Consider the following 18,035-nt stretch of genomic DNA (forward strand, 5'->3'; position numbering starts at 1 on the left):
GAATATCCAAGGTTGGCTCAGTGCATGCATGCATTGGGGGCTGGCCATATATGATTCCTAATTCCATGTGGAATGAGGAAAGCTGACTAGATCCTGAACAGTGTTGGGGTGATTTCTGTTCAAAGTTTACAGTGGGGAATTGGTGTGTGTGTGTGTGTGTGTGATGTTGCATAATAATTCCTCTATCTCTGCTAACTCTTCTCTGCAGGGAAGCCGAGGAGAGCTTCTCCTGTCACTTTGCTACAACCCTTCAGCTAACTCCATTGTTGTGAACATTATCAAAGCTCGGAATCTTAAAGCCATGGACATCGGGGGAACATCAGGTATGGGGTTCCGTAGAAGCTCTTCTTACGCAGTGGCAAATAGTCTTAGATTTAAAGATCTTACTTACTTTGCCAAACCTTTATTAGGCCTTACAATTTGGGCAATCATAAAACATCCATATAGTCTGGCACATTCAAATTACATCCATAATGTCTATTGTTTCTGGGGATGTTTTAAATACCTGCCCTTGACAAAAGCTGAGGGGAAAACATTCAGTCGGGCTAACATAAAGGCCCTGCATTGAACTGGAGTTATTAATTTTGAAATATAAGTGACCCTGTTGTCTGTTGTATTTAATCCCTAGAACTTGGGGGAGCAAGTTTTATTTACAGTTGATTCAATGCTTTGTATTCCAATGACCCCTTATCTGGTTTGAATATTGCGATAAATATATTGCTCACCTGAATTATACAAGAGTTCCAAGTCAACACCAACAGATCTAATTTTGCTATGTAAGAATTGGAACCATCTGGATTTATAACAGTCCTTATGTAAGTCAGAAAGCAGACTTGAAGGTTGGCAATGAAAATGGCAACGCAACCAGTATTTTATAGTGCTAGGTCACATCCAATATTCCATTGTGTGTATACCTAGTTCCGCACACATCGTCTCATACTTGATTGAACTTGGGAGCCCCAGGATATGTCTCAAGAAACTTGAGTGTATCTTATCTAAATCACTATTATATGCTTGTATTCATATTGGGATCCCAAAAAGTAGCTGGGTCAACACTTTAGGTAAAAGACTTAAAGCAACCACCAATGACCATTTCCTTAGAGTGCACTTATTGGTTTCAAATAAACCTGGCGAGAATCAGAAGCTATTTGATTTTCAGGTGTTGCTTGCTTGCATGCTTGGGGTCTCCTCCCAAAGGAGCCTGTCATGTGTTATGCCCATCATCCCCAGCTGACAGAGAGTGAAAGAACAAATGCCTTCAAACTGACCTGCCTCACCTCCTGGGTAGAGAAACTAGCATAGCCTACTTGACAAAAAACCAAGACAATGTGCAGATGAATATCTTCCTTGAATTTCTTCTGATCAGTGCTAGAAGATTTATAGAGCTGTGTTTCTTAAACTGAGGTATACTTTTGATCCTACAATGGAAATAACAGAGCGTGCTACTGAAGAGAGAGTTTCTGCCTGATGCTGAAAGGGCAACTCACATTTCAGTTTAATTTCTATATGTTAAGCAGGAAAGTCCTTCATCTTTTGTGTGCTCCATGTGATGGAGCCACCTTGCTGAAGCTAAGCAGCTCTGGGCCTGGCCAGGGTGGGAGGCTCTCTGAGAACTCACTGAGAAAAGAATTGTGGAATATTAGTGCAAACGGCTGCAGTGGGTTGGTAATCTGGGGCCTGAATGTGACCCTCCAAGTCTCTCTTGTCTGGCCCTTGGGACTCTCTCGAGGCCACCACCTCACCTCAGACCAGTCCTCCTATGTACCCTTCCTTGAGAGTTTTTGCCTGGCTGGGATGAGCCCTTGATCTTTAATAATGCCTCTTGCTTGGATGGATGGATGATAGGGGTGTGCAAGTACAGAAACTACTGTACTGTACAAAAGTAAAAATGGTATTCATTGCTTTGCCCACTTTTGCATCTGACTTCCCCGCCCCCCAGCCATACACATAGGTCCTCTTCAGGCATGCATATGGCTTTGTTAAGTCCTGGCCAGTGTACAAAAAGTGGAAATCTGTAAAATATTTTCCTTACAGAGGGCATAAAGACAGACAATGGAGTGGTCTTGGAAGAACAAGTACATCAGAATAGCAGTGCACATACCATTAGGTTTGAAAACTACTAGAAACTCTAGATGTTTCTTTGTTCTATAATGGGATTGAGATTTCCCTTATTATGGTCTGTACCAGAAGGACAAACTGCTTTCATTCTTTTTGCAGCTTGTAATGGGGGGAATATAAACATATTACTTTCTTGATTTCTTTTACATTTTTTAGTTCGAGGGTGGGATACCTCCACAAGCATGTAACACTGTGCAATGTAATAAAATGTTACCACAAGGTACTGTGATTGAATTATGTTTTATTGCTCTTAGATTTTATCTCACTTCTGCAGACTAAATATCTCATACATAAGACTACAGCATCTAATTACATTGTACCTAATGAGCAGCAAAAGCTTGCTTGATTATTCTCTCTTCTGCATTGAGAAGAATGGAGTTTACAACTTCCATTTACTAGTGAGGAGGCAGGCTCTTTGTCCTGGAAAGCTCTGGAAGCAGAAAACCTGAATGTTTGACCTTGTTTTTTAAACATCCCATAAGCAGTGCTGCGCTGGAATGTGATGGTTAAGGAATGGTGGGAACTCCGGTTAAGAATAAACTTCTCAGCCTGAAGGGCCGGTTGTAGAAGTGTTGTCACCAGCTGTAAAGCTGCTGGTTGTAACAGACTGATATGGCTCTGCTGGTTACCAAGAGACCGCAAAACACCAGTATTGGCTGGTATTTGAAGCCTCAAACATAGAACCGAGGACAGCATAGCCCATTCTGCATCAGAATTGGAAAGCTGATTGTAAGTGGCCATTGACAGAAATAACTGGGTGGATTACTTGAATAAACTGGCATAAATGGCTTGGAAAGAACATTAACTGCAGGGCAGTTTAGACTGGGGCATGTAATTTAATAAGTGGCTCATTTCCCACGTGGAGGGCAAGTGAACAGCTGGAACCTTTCCATGTAAATAAAACTGAACCCTGTATTTTTGAAGCTGATGTAGGTACTTCTTTGGGGCAAAAAGAGACCAATGATCCATTGCTACCCAGTTTTATAACACCTGGAGCCTGGGTACTGGGGTGCTCCTTCTGGGTACCTCTACAACTCCACCTCCCCTCCACAGGAGATTATGTTCCAGTGATGTTATCCTCTTTTTCCTGTGCCAGACCCCTACGTGAAGGTGTGGCTGATGTACAAAGACAAACGGGTGGAGAAGAAGAAGACGGTAGTGATGAAGCGGTGCCTGAACCCAGTCTTTAATGAGTCCTTCATCTTCGACATCCCCACAGAGAAGCTGAGGGAAACGACCATTATCATCACTGTCATGGATAAGGACAAGCTCAGCCGGAATGATGTCATTGGAAAGGTGAGTTGTCCTCCCAGTCGAGAAGCTCCCGGAGCCCAGGACAAGGCCTTTCCAGCTGGGGTTGGCTGAATCTAGGCAGCAGGTCAGTGGACAGGGAGGTTGTTTCACACACAGCTGTGTATGGAGGACCACCAGTGACTGGAGCTTGTTTCTGTTCCTGTGTTTATTTCTTCACAGATTTGTCCAGATAAGTAGATTAAAAATTAAACTTGAAAGGGAATATTGAAATCCATGCCCCCCCCCCGGGATCTGCTATGTTATCAAACCATTTAGTAAAGTAAACAGAAATAAGAAATCAGTACAAACCACAAAGGCAGGGAGCATGTTTGCCCATCTGGATTTAAGTTTCAAATTCCTCACGGTTCCTCTTCAGTGATACCCATGAGTGCAGATGTCTTGTTAGTTGTACTATTAATTAGGCAGCGCCAGTAACATGCCAACATAGTGCATAGTAGCACTGGCAAAAGCATTAGTTAAAGAAGACATGTCCCTTCCTCCAAGGAGCATACAATCTAAATGCTAACCGTGTGGGGTACTTAAAGAGGAGGAAGGAGATGAGAAAGTCAAGAGAAATAAAGGATGAATGTGAGCAAATGTAGCTAACACCTACTGAGGCTTCATTTCTGTTGGGGATGAGCATTAAGCCAAAGGCCTTTTATACTGGAGAGGGAGGGAGGGAGGGAGGGAGGGAGAAGGTATTGGCACCACATAGTTCTGGGAGAGAGTTCTAGGCAGCATGTTGTCTCCAATGTACTCATTCCATTAGCGCAAGGATTTCTCCTTGCACAACCAAATTTTCCTCCTCTCTTCTCTCTCCGCACACATCCTGTGCCCCCCCATCTTCTCTGAACTTGAGGGAACCCCTAAAATAAATTTGGGTGGGTTCAGCAAAGGAAGAGAGGAGGTTCTTGTGCTGACAGAACGTTCATGTAGTGCTGCTTTGGATATAGCCTATTAAGTTAATCAGAGGAGAATAGCCATAGCCATTTAAGAAAGCAGGAGGCTTTCAGGTTGCTAAAGGTGGTAGACTTAGAGGAGTGAAAGTTGCAGGCGAAGATATAATGAGAAATATGGGCAGAAAGGTAGCTGTTGGGGTAGAGAGTTGTGGCAAGGAGGGAGATGCCTCTTGCTTGCTTTAAGCTTCACCTATTCTAGAAAAACTGATGATTTCATACAAGCGCAGAATGCTGGGGCCAGAAGTGGTTTTGTAATAGTCAGCGGGCAGGTCTGCTTCACATGAAAATATTGTTACACACCACCTCAATCTCCAAGCAGTGAGAGATTCCAGGGGTACCAGGCGCACTTACCAGGACCTGTGTTTCCTTTTGGAAACGACAGCGGAATCTGTGGTGTCTTTAGGATATATGGTTTATTTACACATATGTACAACCTGCATCTGCGTGGAGAGTGCGCAAAGCATTTACATACCGAAAGGGTCCTGTTCCTCTCATTGCTACAGCTTCCGATTTCAAGAGATCCCAAATATTGTGTCTGACCCTCCCTGCAGCATAAAACAGACTGCCTGCCTCGTACTCTGCCCCCATCGTCTCTGGCTTGCAAAACTGACACTTTTTTCCTGTTTTCTTATCTCATCATCCTCTGCAATTCTGCCCCTCCCTCCTTAAACTTTGACCTTTAGTCTCTGCTATCTTTCACCTTAGGGAGGGGCTTTCCCCATTTTCTCTCTGGCCCAGAGAGTCTCCGTTAATGACCTTCTTAAATGGGTTAATGACTCGGCCATTCTTGTGATTACCTCTTGATGGTTCTTCCACCAGGTAAAATTATTAGACATGATAAAATTGGTTTAAACTCCAGTCCCCACTAGGTTCTGAAATTTAGGGGTTTGCTTAAATTCTAACCTTTTACAGAATTCTGATATTTTAGGAGAGCCTATCCCCCCCTCAAACCTATAATACTACAGTGGTACTTTGGGTTAAGTACTTAATTCGTTCTGGAGGTCCGTTCTTAACCTGAAACTGTTCTTAACCTGAAGCACCACTTTAGCTAATGGGGCCTCCCGCTGCTGCTGCGCTGCAGGAGCACGATTTCTGTTCACATCCTGAAGCAAAGTTCTTAACCCAAGGTCCTATTTCTGGGTTAGCAGAGTCTGTAACCTGAAGCGTATGTAACCCGAGGTACCACTGTATATATCTGGCCAGCAGAGAAAAAGCTAAGTACTCTCCTCCTACTCCATCACCACTTCTTTGCTCTAAATTGAAGCCTCCTGAGGGGGCTTTTCATTTTGAAAAATAAAATAAAATTGGGGACTCGATTATATGCCTTTGTGTGTGGCATGCAATTTACCCCAAAGCAAGCCCAACTGTATTTAAACTGTGCCTGACAGATGTTTGTCTAACATTCACTTTGACTTTTGAGACTGGAATGTGAAACACAGCGGCTGATCAATCAATGTGTTTCTGCCAGTAGGATTTTGGCGGTGCTACAGTTTCATTACCACTGGTTTTCTTCTGTCAAGGATTTCAGCTACGTTACCTTGGAATAGCAAGTTCCTTATGAAGTACTGAGAAAAAAACACCTAAGTATATAGGTGGATACATCATCAGCACAATCTCGGCTGCATTTAAAGGTCTGACCTCAAAACCCCAAATCAGTCGTCAGAAAACTCAAATGCCTTGATCCTGACCTTTGTGAGTGCTCAGAAGCGATCTGCCTTGTCTCACAAGCTGTCCCATTTTCATTTCACTGGAAAGAGCTGGTCCCGCCTCGATAGATAAATGAATAAACATACAGATCAACTCCTTTCTTTGAAATGAATGCGAAAACTCTTCTGGACAGGGTTCTTTTTGCAAGGCACACCTACACAGAAGAGTCTGTGAGAGAAAGTCCCACGAAAAAGAAGGGGGAAACCACAAAGCACTTCCTGATAAAGAATTTATTTTGAAATCCGTTGGGCCCTTTTTTCAGTTAAAAAAATCCTGCCTTCAGTCTTTTCAAAATAAACTGCCCAAATTATCATTAAGACGAAGCTGCTTTCTCCCTCTTTCTTTTTTCTTTTTCCCTTTTGGTGCTGCCTCCCCCCTCCGCTTTCCTAGGCAGAGTTGTATGCATTTGACCTCCCGTATCCAGAATAGATTGATGGATCCAGGCGAGATGCTGTGATTATGATAAATTATGCAAATTGAATACATTGTCATGTATCTACTTTGCAAGATTTATTCCTGTGGCAAATGTTGCAAGGGTCGAAGGATTTTTACCGGAAAGGAGAGTAGTGTAGGGTGCTGGGATAAAGTAGTGGTTGGAGATCACAGGGGAGGGATATGTAAAGAGGAAATATTGTCCTTTAGGCCTTGGAAGCAGCAGCAGCAGCAGCAGCAGCAGCAGGCGCTTTCTCTGGCATCAACTGCTTTTCAGGGGAAGGTTCCTTATTTCTTTTTAACTTGTACAATTTCTAGGTCTTTCATGCAATTTATAAATAATAGATTGTATGATGATAATGAGACCTATAAATGTACTTTCAGAAAATAAATAAAGCTGAACTCCTGACAGTTCTGAATTAGCTGCTCCTTGATTCTGCATAAAGAAGCCAGGTCCTCTTGTCTACCCCCTCAGAGTATAGCATCAGTTAAATTCCAGAGTATGAATATGTATCATTTGTTGCATAATTCCTGTGCAGGTTCTCTGACTCGTTTACAGCCAACATAAATCACAACACAGGTGATCTGCCTTGTACGTCAATATTATCCAGATAAGGAGTTTCAGGATGATCTTGAGGTGGAATTCACATGGTGCAATTTACATGGAGAGGACAGCACGTGGGAATGACCATGTACTCCACCTTCTCCACAATCATGCTTCCCCATCCTGCCAAACAGCTGAAGCATATTGTTTGGCAGGCAGTGGGGGGGGGAATGCAATTTACATGCAGAATATGCATGGTAATTTGCATGTGGGGAGTGGCTTGCTTGGGCTCCAGCTGCATTGAAGGTCTCCAGGGGACCAATGTGGGCCACAGTTTGCTCCCATGTGTTTTAAGGAAAAACTAAAAGAACAAAGGTTCCCATGTTCCCTGGCAAATATGCAAATGCAAGTAGATTGGACGTACCAGATTAATGTAAATCTAGAACTGACCCTGTGTCTGTGCATCACAGGGTCTGACCCTGTGCATCCGTTTTTTTCTTCAACAGAGGTCTTTCTAATTGTACTGTTGCACAAAAGTTTATTCTGCTGCGCATTCAGTTCTAGCTTAACATATCTTCTAATAGTGCAGTGCTATGCATGTCCCAATGACTTGAATGGGACTCATTCCCAAGCAAGTGTGCATAGGATTGCAGCCCAAATTTGGAGAAATGTTCCAACTTGGTACCTTAACCACTAAGCTCCAAATGTATGCCAACTGAGTTAACAATTAGACTAGCACAGGGAACAAGTTCTATGGCGTATACAAAACATTTTTGCTATCCTCATCCCTCTGGAGTACAGAACTTGCTTAGGATAAACTTGAATCTAATGAAACACTATTCATAGTGAGGTATGAAATGAAAGTCTTGGATAATTGCAGAGCACTGTAGTATTTTGGCAGTAGTGAAACAGCTTTTATAATGAAACTTCTGGAAGAGAGAGATGAATGAGGATGCATAATGGCTTGGGTCTGGTAATCTTACCATTCTTACTCAGTTGAAGGCTTTGCTGGAGCTGTGTGCATAATTCTGGGCCTGCTTCTCTTATATGCATGGGCTCACACTGAACAGCTTAAGCTGCCTTATGCTAACTCAGCCCATCACACCCTCTGTTGGCTGACTGGCAACAGGTATCCAGGGTCTCAAGAAGACTTATTTCACATTACCAACTCCCTGAGGTGTTTGGGTAGAAACTCAGGCCTTGAATGCATTGTGTTCTCCAAGTGAACAATGATTCTGTTCACAAATTTCTCGTCAGCTTGCAGTTCGGCTTATCACACAATTCTGTTTGGATGTCAGGGTAGAATTTAGGCCCAAACCAGACTTAACACGATCCATTGTTGCCCTGGTCAAGCAGTGCCCAAACCCAGTCTTCAATGAGCCCTTCTGATAAGTTCCAGATCAGTACCCTGTTTTGGAGCTGTGCACTGTGGTGCCATTGAAAGGCCTCGGGTTATATCTTTTTCTTCAAATGGATTTGTTGAGAATGTGGACTGAGTGGATCCAAGACCAGCTCAAGAAAATTTCTACCTGAGGGGAAATAAAATTTGATGTTTCACCGTTTCATATTCAGAAGCTGACCTGGCTGGCAGTTGTATCTTACTTCCGCGCTGGTGATGTGAACAGCATCTTACATGAGCCAGAGAATGGGGAGCGAGCTTAGCGGGTGCAGGGGCAGGTCACATGACAAACACAGGTCCATCCTCCAACATATTGGTGCTACTTCCCCACACCAGAAACATCTGTTACCTGAGGCAGCCGCCTCACTTTGCCAATCTTGAGTGGATCCATGCAGAACTTGGCACACAGTGAAACCATTGTGTAATTCCTTTGCCACACACCCACATAACCCCACACATGCCTTGTCATGCTTCAGTCCCCTTCTAGCAGTTACTAGTTCTTATTACAGTATTATCATTAATTAAATTTCTTGTTATTGTTGTGATTATTAGTTGGTTAGTTAGTTGTTAGTTGTAGTGAGTTAGTTCTTGTTAGTTATTATTATTATTAATTAAATTTCTTGTTGCAAATTTTTTTATTAGTTAGTTGTTATTAGTTAGTTGTTGTTAGTTATTATTATTAATTGAATTTCTACACCACCCTTCATCCAAGGATCCCATGATGGTTTACAATATAAAAACACAGAAATACATATCATAATAACAAACAAAATTGTATTAAGGCACAGTAAATATGGGATGAGTTTCATGCTGGATGTCTGGAGAAGCAACTAGAAAACTACACATCATAGTGCTTTACCAGATGTCATTCTGCACCGATTCATTCAGCTTGGTCAGTTCTTTGTGATTTGGCTTTTCCTTGGTGAATATCAGTTGGTTCAATTATTTTTAGGGAATATGAAGTACAAATTCATGCCAGCTGGCGATCTGGTCTTTTATTTAGAAGTGTAATATTATGCACAGCACTTTAAAAGAAATTAATCAGTTCCAAATCTGATTTACATTAAATATATATAATTCTACTCCTGTTAATATAATGATGACAAATTGATGCAGTGATCTTGTTATTATGTGTGCGCACTGCAGAGTCAATTATTCCCTAATGCAGCACTGTATTAAAACAAGCAATGTGTATTAAATTAAAATCAGCATAATGTGAACCCAACATCAAGAGGATGCAAATGTTAACACAGCAAAATTGTTTAGCAAAAGCAAGCTCAGCCAGATCTCTCAGAATTCAGAAGCCTCCCATTCAGCGACCAGATTTTCCATAGGTTCTCCAGGTTACTCCACAACAGGGCCCTGGTGCTTCAGTTTCCTGAGAAATGAAAGCAGCCACTTTTTATGCTCAGGGCCCATACTGCAGAATAGCTTGCCACCCATTCATAATTTTTATGGATTGTTCCTGTTTGGAGAGCTTTGTCCACAGTTAGAAGAAAATCAACGGTGTGCATAGTTCTCTTCCAACTTATGCTGCCATGAGTTAGAATGCTGGAGAAATCTCAAAGGACAATAGTAAATTACTAATGATTAACATACTGAAAATAAGCTGTTTTTCAAAAACGTATAACCTTCATGTCCCCTGCCTAGATATGCCCATGCACATACAAATATATATGAAATGTAAACATAGCAGCTGCGGAGAGAGGAGAGGAGGCAGAAGCATAGCTCAGAACCTGATGGGGTCACAGCAGTATAGAAATTAAAGTTTCATCTTACTTGTCTTTCTTGCGGGAGAGAGGAAAGCGGTGTTTATGCAGATCACGTAGTCAATTGCTCACTAAATGGAATACAGCACCAAGCAAAAGCATCGGGTGGAGAACCTCCAGTCGACAGGCCAAATCTGACCCAGCACAGTCCCCAATTTGGCCCCTGAGGCCATTTCCCCATAACTCATATACCTGCCCCACTCCTGAGGTCTTACGGGGATGTATTCCTCTGGGGAGCTCAATCAGACAGCTAATTCCTGCAGAAAACAACCTTACACTCAACACTTTGCTGGCAAAGTGCCTGTGCTGCAATTCCCAAGCGCCTGTTATCCAGCTGACTATTGGACATTTGGAAAACAGTGCACAAGGGACTTAGACAAATGGGAGGGGCAACCCATTTGACATCCTAATTTTTCATGCCCACCTGTCAAAGCTGGAACCACAGGGGTGGGGACAGATAACAATCTGGCCTACTGGGTCAAAAGGGTTCCCAACCCCTGAAACGTGGAACCAGCTCACAGAGAACTTGCCAAGAAATTTCAGGCAACTGCCGACCAAAGTTCAGAATTACTCACCCTCCTCAACCTCTGCTGCAGCAACGTGATAATAAGGAGTGATTGAATAATTGCCATTATTGTACAACCTCCAATCAAGTTATGAAGTCACATTTCTTTTGAGTGAGAGTCAGGAGGCTCCATTAGTGGATCTGGAAGACAAGACTTCGCTGTCATTGCGGGGGAGAAGCTGACACATACATCCTCCATAGAAGCAATATATAAAGCGAGGGGATAAAAATAACCAGAGCTGCACAGAGGGATTAACACTTGTTTGCATTGCCACATAACTAATTTTGACACCTCCAACACATTTGTTCAGCAGAAGAGGAATGAAGGGTGGCAGCTGGTGTGGGTGAAAAGCTCCATCAAATAGGGCTGTGCTGTAAGTTTCTCACTGGCAGATGCAAAGCCCAAGGCAGTTTAGTGGGAGTCAGTGGCTGGAGATGACTCTCTCTGCAGGAAACCTCATGCCCAAGTTGGAATACGGGGGCTTTTCTATTCAGTAGCTGCTTGGGTTGCATTACACAGTCAGATGGATTGTACTGTTATCTGAAATGTGTCGCCGGAGGTTAACATTATTAAAAACAATCTACGGCCATTTCTGGACATGGATAGCCTGGTTACAGCTACCCATACGTTAGTAGCCTCCCAGCTGGATTATTGCAATGCGCTATGTATGGGGATGGTCCTTGAGGATGGTCCAGAGAGGGCAGGTAGTGCAGAATGCAGCAGCCAGAGTGCTAACTGACATATCTGCACAAGGCCATATTACCCTGGTTCTCAAGGATCTGGACTGGCTGCCTGTTTGTCACTGGGTGCAATTCAAGCTGTTAATACTGAGGTCCAAAGCTCTAAATTGCTTAGGGCCTGGGCATTCAAAGGGGCATCTCTCCCCATATAATCCTGCCCAGGCTTTGAGGGCACTGCCATGTGGGCTCACCAGAGGGCTTCCTTGGCAAGAGCATCCCAAGGAACACCCTCCCCTCTGAGTTTTGGCTAGCAAAAACTTTAATTGGTTTTCTCCCCTGAATGAGCCATTTTGTGCCCAAGATATACTTGGCTGTGTATTGAGCGATATATTAAACAGATCAAGATGGCGGCATTTTAAATTATATTTTATTGCTGATTTTATTGTTTATTGAGTTTTACATTGTTGTGGCTTTCCCACAGAGAGCACGTGAGGAGGGGATGGCCTACAAGTTCAGTCAGTCAGTCAGTCAGTCAATCATGCCACTCCTTAAACCCAGTGGATATCAGATGTATCTGTCTGGCCTTCTCAACAGTTCTCTATGGTCCTACCAATAGGTATGGGGTGGGAAAACCTGTGGCCCTCCAAAGGCTGGTGGACTCCCATTAGCCCCAACCAGTATGACCAATGATGGGAGCTGTAGTCTAAGAACATATGGAAGGTTACAGGTATCCCCACCCCTGTGTTAGGTCTTCTTTTACAGCCCTCTGAGCACCCAGTTCCTTGTACCTTGCATGCCTTCATTCTCTCAGCCTTCATTCTCAGGCACTTCAAAGGCCTCGGATTCAGTCTCGAGTAGCACCAGTAATGGAAAAGTTACCAAGTAGCAGGCCTGAGAACCACTGACAGTGATCAGTGGCAATCCAGGGCTAGAGGGATCATCCAGTTGTTTAGTGTGAGCCAGCTCCTGTTCCTAGCAATAGTGACAGCTGTGGAGAAAAGAGAGCAGTGCTAAGGGAGTAATGTGTAGGGGCTGGAGCACTGGCTTCAGAGCCAGCCCAAGACATTTTGCTGCCTAAGGCAAAATGCAAGATGGCCCCTCTCCCCATTTCATGTACAAAAGCCAGCCAGACCGGGAGACACGGCTTAAGGGACAGCACCTTCCACTGCCCCTGAACGCAATAGACTACAGCAGGGCAGGGCAGGCGGCACACTCCCCGCCCTCAGTATCTGCTGCCTGAGGCAACTGCCTCACTCTGCCTCATGGTAGGGCCACCTCTGCCTGTATCTTTCACAATGAGCCTCTGCTCTTCTATCCCTTTCCCTCCCGTTGTTGAAATTGAATTCTTCCTTTTAAACTTTGCTTATAGGGCTGCTGGGCGCACAGCGTTGGTGAATCCCTAGCTACCCACCCATAGATATCTAGACAATTACGTCAGAATGCACGTGTTTGCTTCATGGGCATGTACCCCAAGTTCCTTAAGTACACAGCAACACCCTGGTGATGTGTACCCTTCTCAACCATCACCAGCACAAAATACATGGCAAGCCACCAATACTGTGATAGAGCATGGAGTCTCCTATTGAAATATTGCATATCAAAGAATCACAGAGGCCGTTTATACAGGCATCCCACCCCCACATTCCTTCATGCAAACATGCCCAAATATGTTTCTGCACACCAAAGAAAGGAAATGCGTGAAATGGCATCAATGCACACAAGCAAGCAATTTCTATGATCATGGATGGTCCAAAAAACTGCAGCTGTGATTATAGAAATTGCTGCTGAGTATGATCACAGGGCTCTTGAGAGCAATTACCCAAAGAAAAACATCTAGTGAAATGCCTGAGTGAATCGGCCCTTGCTGGGTAGCTATAAATGTAAACCTCCACGCAGCCCATGTGGTCTGGGTGACTTCTGCACTCTTCATTGTCTATCCTCCATTCTTCATGCATTGTGCCCCTTTACATTTGGAATCCCTGTATGCCAATATACACAGCTCCAGGTCGGACACAGGGCCAAGCAAAATGTGGCAAGAGCAGCCCTGTTTGTTCATATAGAAAGAAATGTCTTCCCAGTCTTACCTCCCCATGGTCCATCGCCCCAGATGCGTTCCCCTCTGCCTGGCTTACTTCCAACACTGGAGCTGGGCTAAGAGCTGCAGTGACAGATCTTGAGATGCTTAGGTGCTTGCTGGGTTCAGGTCTCCTTACCTATACATCCTTGATGATGTAAAAAAAATGGACATACACACCCAATTTATATATGAATGGGCCACAGACACATTTTAAAAAATGCTTGCTCAAGTTTAACCCTTAAAGTTGGAGGGATTGGATGGGATGTAAATGAACAGGCTGAACAAAGATAAATGTGGAAGACAGACATGGGAGGAATGTGGAGGGTATGGGAAGAATGAGGGTTGAAGTGGAGGTAGGGGAAATTGTGACTGGTAAAGCTTTAAAAGGGCAGAGGGGAAATCAAAAAAGGGGTGGGGGGAATAAAGGACCAGAGGGCCAAGTGGAACCAGCATTTGATGGAGGGGTTGCAACCAGGAGGTTTCCATTTATTGGAGGCAAGTCTTGAACGAAGGTCACTCCTCCTGCTTTCTGACCTGTGTGATTTGTTTCCTCATCCCCCCTAGATCTACCTGTCATGGAAGAGTGGCCCAGGCGAAGTGAAGCACTGGAAGGATATGATTTCACACCCCCGGCAGGCTGTGGCACAGTGGCACCAGCTGAAGGCCTGAGAGGCAGGAGCCGAGGACTTGCTCTGGGTTTCAGTGCACCAAGTCAACATTTACTGGCCACACTCTCACTACTACTTTATGCACAACGGCTGCACCCTGGTCTCCCCCAGGGGGGAAAAGCTTGGGGATGACCACAGGCTAAGGGAGCGAACCTGAAACATGTACTAAACTCTGGGAAAGTGGTATCGGTGCCCAATGTGCTGGCTCAGCAGCGCAGAGCATCACAAGGAGCACCATTAATACCCAACCTCCTGCTTTAGCCTTTCCATCAGACTCCTTATGTAGAAAGAACGAGAGAGAGAGAGAAAGAGAGAGAGAGAGACCAGAGCAGAGCAGCCCTCCAGCTGAAGGTGGCCTCAGCACTGATTTGTTTGGATTCACAGTGTAGCAATGGCACAATGGGAGGAGAGGGGTCCGCTACTGCCATACAAGACTTCCTATGAGTTCTTCCAGCCAAAGGCCCATTGGGATGGCACCCTACTCCGCCATAAGAAGGCTAACCCCATCCAGCGGCTGCACTGGCCTGAGAGGGGGCACTGCAAGGAGATCACTTGCTCTGTTTCCATGAGGTGGTTTCGTTATCATTCAATAAAACTTGTAAGAGTAATAAGAATAATATAAATAATAATGCTGGCTAGACCTTTTCCTAGCCAGGCCTCTCTGCAAAGGGGAGAGGAGCCACGAAGCTCCCCTAGCCCCCCTGTGTGTGTGTGTTGTGTGTTGTAACTATGCGTGCAGGGCATTCGTGTGTCACTTGTGTTCTCTTTCTCTCGCTCAGCCCTAGACAATTTGTTTCTCTGAGGGGCTTGATTCGCTGCCCAGCAGGAATTGAGGGGAAGCTTATGCCATGTGGAAAGGAGGGGAGCAACAGATTTTGGAGTTTTGATTGAGAGGAGAGAGGAAAGAGAGGCAAGGAGGCCATTTCTTAACCATGCTGGAAGCCATGAAACACATGCCACAAGCTAGAGTGTGTGTGGTTGCGACATTAGGGAGACCCTAACTTTTAATTGCCCATTTTGTTTGGCAGAGGCAAAGGAGACATGCTGAGCAGTCCTGAATTTTTTGGGGGGGCAGGGCGGGAGCCATTTAAACTGACCCATCTCAACATCCCAATGTGCTTGTTACACATGGCCCCAAGCAACCATCCTACTTTAATGATGCCTCCCCTTGCACCCTAACCCAGCACCGTCTCTCTTGGATTCCAAAGCTTCTTTTCACTCGGTCTGCAGCCCTTCCATTGGAAACCAGCAAACACACACCTGTGCAATTTCTAGTTAATTAGCCACCCACTTTCTGTACCCTTCTGCAGCTATGTTAAAAGAGTTTGCCTAGAAACTGACTTCTCTCATTTGCATTCACAAACCTCAAATATAGGTTGCATCAAGAAGATTGGTGCCCACGATGTAGAAGGATGTGATTTTTCAGCGAAACCAGTACTTCCCGGAAGTGGCGTTGAGGAATTGACTTTATGATAGCAAAACAACCCTAGCTAAAAGTTTTGGGTTGTCCACGCAGTAACTCCAACTTAAATCTTGGGTTTCTATTTGTCTTTGATGAAATGTTTCATCTCTTCTCTGCTTTTTATTCTTCATTGCCTGATAGGGTACCAGGGAAAAATCAACTCTCCTAGACATTCGGTCAAAATGGCAAAGAGACCACCTCAAGACTTCATAGGTGAGAGCAGGGACTAAGGGGCACTGACAAGAAAGATTTGTGTCTGATTCCAGTGCTTCTCTGGATCTTTATCTCAGTCTTCCCACATTTTTCCTGCAAACAGAGAACAAGGATTAATCTGCACAACCCTTTTTGAATGTGTTAAAGGCAACATGTTTTATTTCAGTTACTTGGGAAACACTTTTGGGCTAATCTTTTGAATATATTGACAGGTGTCCTGACCCATTGCATCCTGTGGAGAAGCAGTAATCGAAAAGCAAGTCAAGCCAGTTCTCCAGGCCACTTCTCACAAGCACTCTGCACAGCTTTTCTTCTCCCCACCCCAAAGGCTAGAATGCGCCATCGAAGAGGGTCACCTGCATGATTCAGTATGAGCGTGCAGGTCAGTCTTGCACTACGCTGCAGACCTTCCATGCATAGGAGGTGAGCAGTGATGCGAATGTGACAAACCATTCATATAATCCATTTGCCATTTCCAAGCTCAAGCTGCAAGGGGGAAATGATGCCGGGGTAGACAAGACAGAATGGTTTTGTGGAGAGGGAGCCTCAGTCTGAACACATATTGAAATATTTGCAGCAGCTATTCAACAGAGCAAAAACCATTCGTAAGACAATTCATTTTGGCTTCGAAGTGTGCTAGGTGATTGTGTGCAGGGCTGGTGCAGGAGAGTTTGCCGCCTGAGGCATAGGACAAGATGGCAGCTCCCTGCATTCAACATCCAGATGCTGACTAGCCCAGTGGCTGAGTTTATATATATATTCACAAATAAACATTATCATCACATAAGTATAAAAGAATAAACCACAGAAAAAGAAAATAGAAAATAAAACATTTCCACACAATATTAAATCCACATTTTGGGGTGACTCAGATCCCTCGACTTCCCTCTAGCTGCGGCTGAGTCTTAATTCAGCACCAGGGATTGGACAGTGTCCTTCACCATACCAGAGGCAGCAAGCTAGTCGCGAAGGGGGCAGGACGTGTCATGTAGCATAAACAGATCTGTCTTCCAACGTAGGAAAATGGCCAGTTCTAATATGTTTCACCTCCATTTGTTTAGAAGCTGCTCATTGTAGTCCTCTGCATACTTTTGCGAGTAACATTTGGCTACAAGTCTTGCTTTGTAGCATTCAACTTCCCGTTCTGTGCCCTGCTTTACCTTGCATACCCGCTTGCTTCCAATTGTCCTCTTCCTGGGAGGTATCTTGATTAAAGTCCAGGTTTGGTTCTGGTGCAGGGCATCCATCTCCATGCACCTTCCTTCCATAGACGGGCTTCAGCGGCTGCCGCCTGCTCCATCTCTTCCCAGGTGGAAGGTTTCATGGGGTAGTGGCGACTTGTGATGGAGGGCAGTTGCGGAGTTGGAATAGCTTTCTTGGGTCTCAATGAGCCCCTGACCTCTGTCTCTGGAGTCACATCAGCTTCCTCATCACCAAGTGCAGGTATCTCATCATCAGTCTCCTCCCCTGTGGGAGCGCTGCTGCTTGGACTCTACTCCTCTGCTTCTCCTTGCTGCTCATCATTTGTGCTAAGTGGTGTGACAGTAGAAAACAGATCTGGACATCAATTCAGGAAAGTACTTGTGGGGCTTGTGTTTCTTCCTCTGACTCCTCAGAAAAATCTGTCTCTTGTCAGCTTTCCTGTGCTCATCAAAATGAATCGCATGTCTTGTGCTGACCTTTCCAGTATTCAGGTTCATCACTTTGTAATATCTGCCTCCAATACCAAATCCAAACATAATTGCCTGTTCCTCTCTGGAGTCTTAACTTGTCCCTGTTCGCCATGGGTACATAGGCATAGGCAATGCTGCCAAACACAGGTTTGTGTGATATGTTTGGTACACTTCCATGCCAAAGCTCAAAAGGTGTGCATTCAGCTCCCTTGGTTGGCAGACTGTTCTGGAGAACCATCTTCTCTCTCGATTTGAACATCAAAGTAGTAAGAAACATTTCTGAGTTCCTTTATCTCTGCTGCTTTGCACATCAATCTCCCCAGCTGCCTCCACTTTATTTCATCCACAGTTTTAACAAAAATGGCATTACGAGCCTGTTCTCTGGTTGACAGAAAGCTGGAACTGAGACATTTTCTGACCTCTTACAATCAAGTGAAAGCCCATTGCTGAAATGAGGGACAGCTTAAGGAAAACA

General features: G+C 44.4%; 1 protein-coding gene across 5 annotated transcripts in view; it reads left to right on the forward strand.

Annotated features, from left to right (window-relative positions):
* The window catches only part of SYT7 (synaptotagmin 7), a 219,492-nt gene extending 204,118 nt beyond the window's left edge, over window positions 1-15,374 (forward strand). For all 5 annotated transcript variants that reach the window (XM_081930603.1, XM_081930607.1, XM_081930604.1 and 2 more), the window contains 3 exons: window positions 209-323; window positions 3,215-3,414; window positions 14,109-15,374. In XM_081930603.1, the coding sequence (XP_081786729.1) occupies window positions 209-323; window positions 3,215-3,414; window positions 14,109-14,213 (420 nt within the window). In that variant the 3' untranslated portion in view covers window positions 14,214-15,374. The remainder of the gene's footprint in view (window positions 1-208; window positions 324-3,214; window positions 3,415-14,108) is intronic.
* The last annotated feature ends 2,661 nt before the right edge of the window (window positions 15,375-18,035 follow it).

Source organism: Podarcis melisellensis (assembly GCF_964234715.1).
Source record: "Podarcis melisellensis genome assembly, chromosome: 1".
Lineage (NCBI taxonomy): Eukaryota > Metazoa > Chordata > Lepidosauria > Squamata > Lacertidae > Podarcis > Podarcis melisellensis.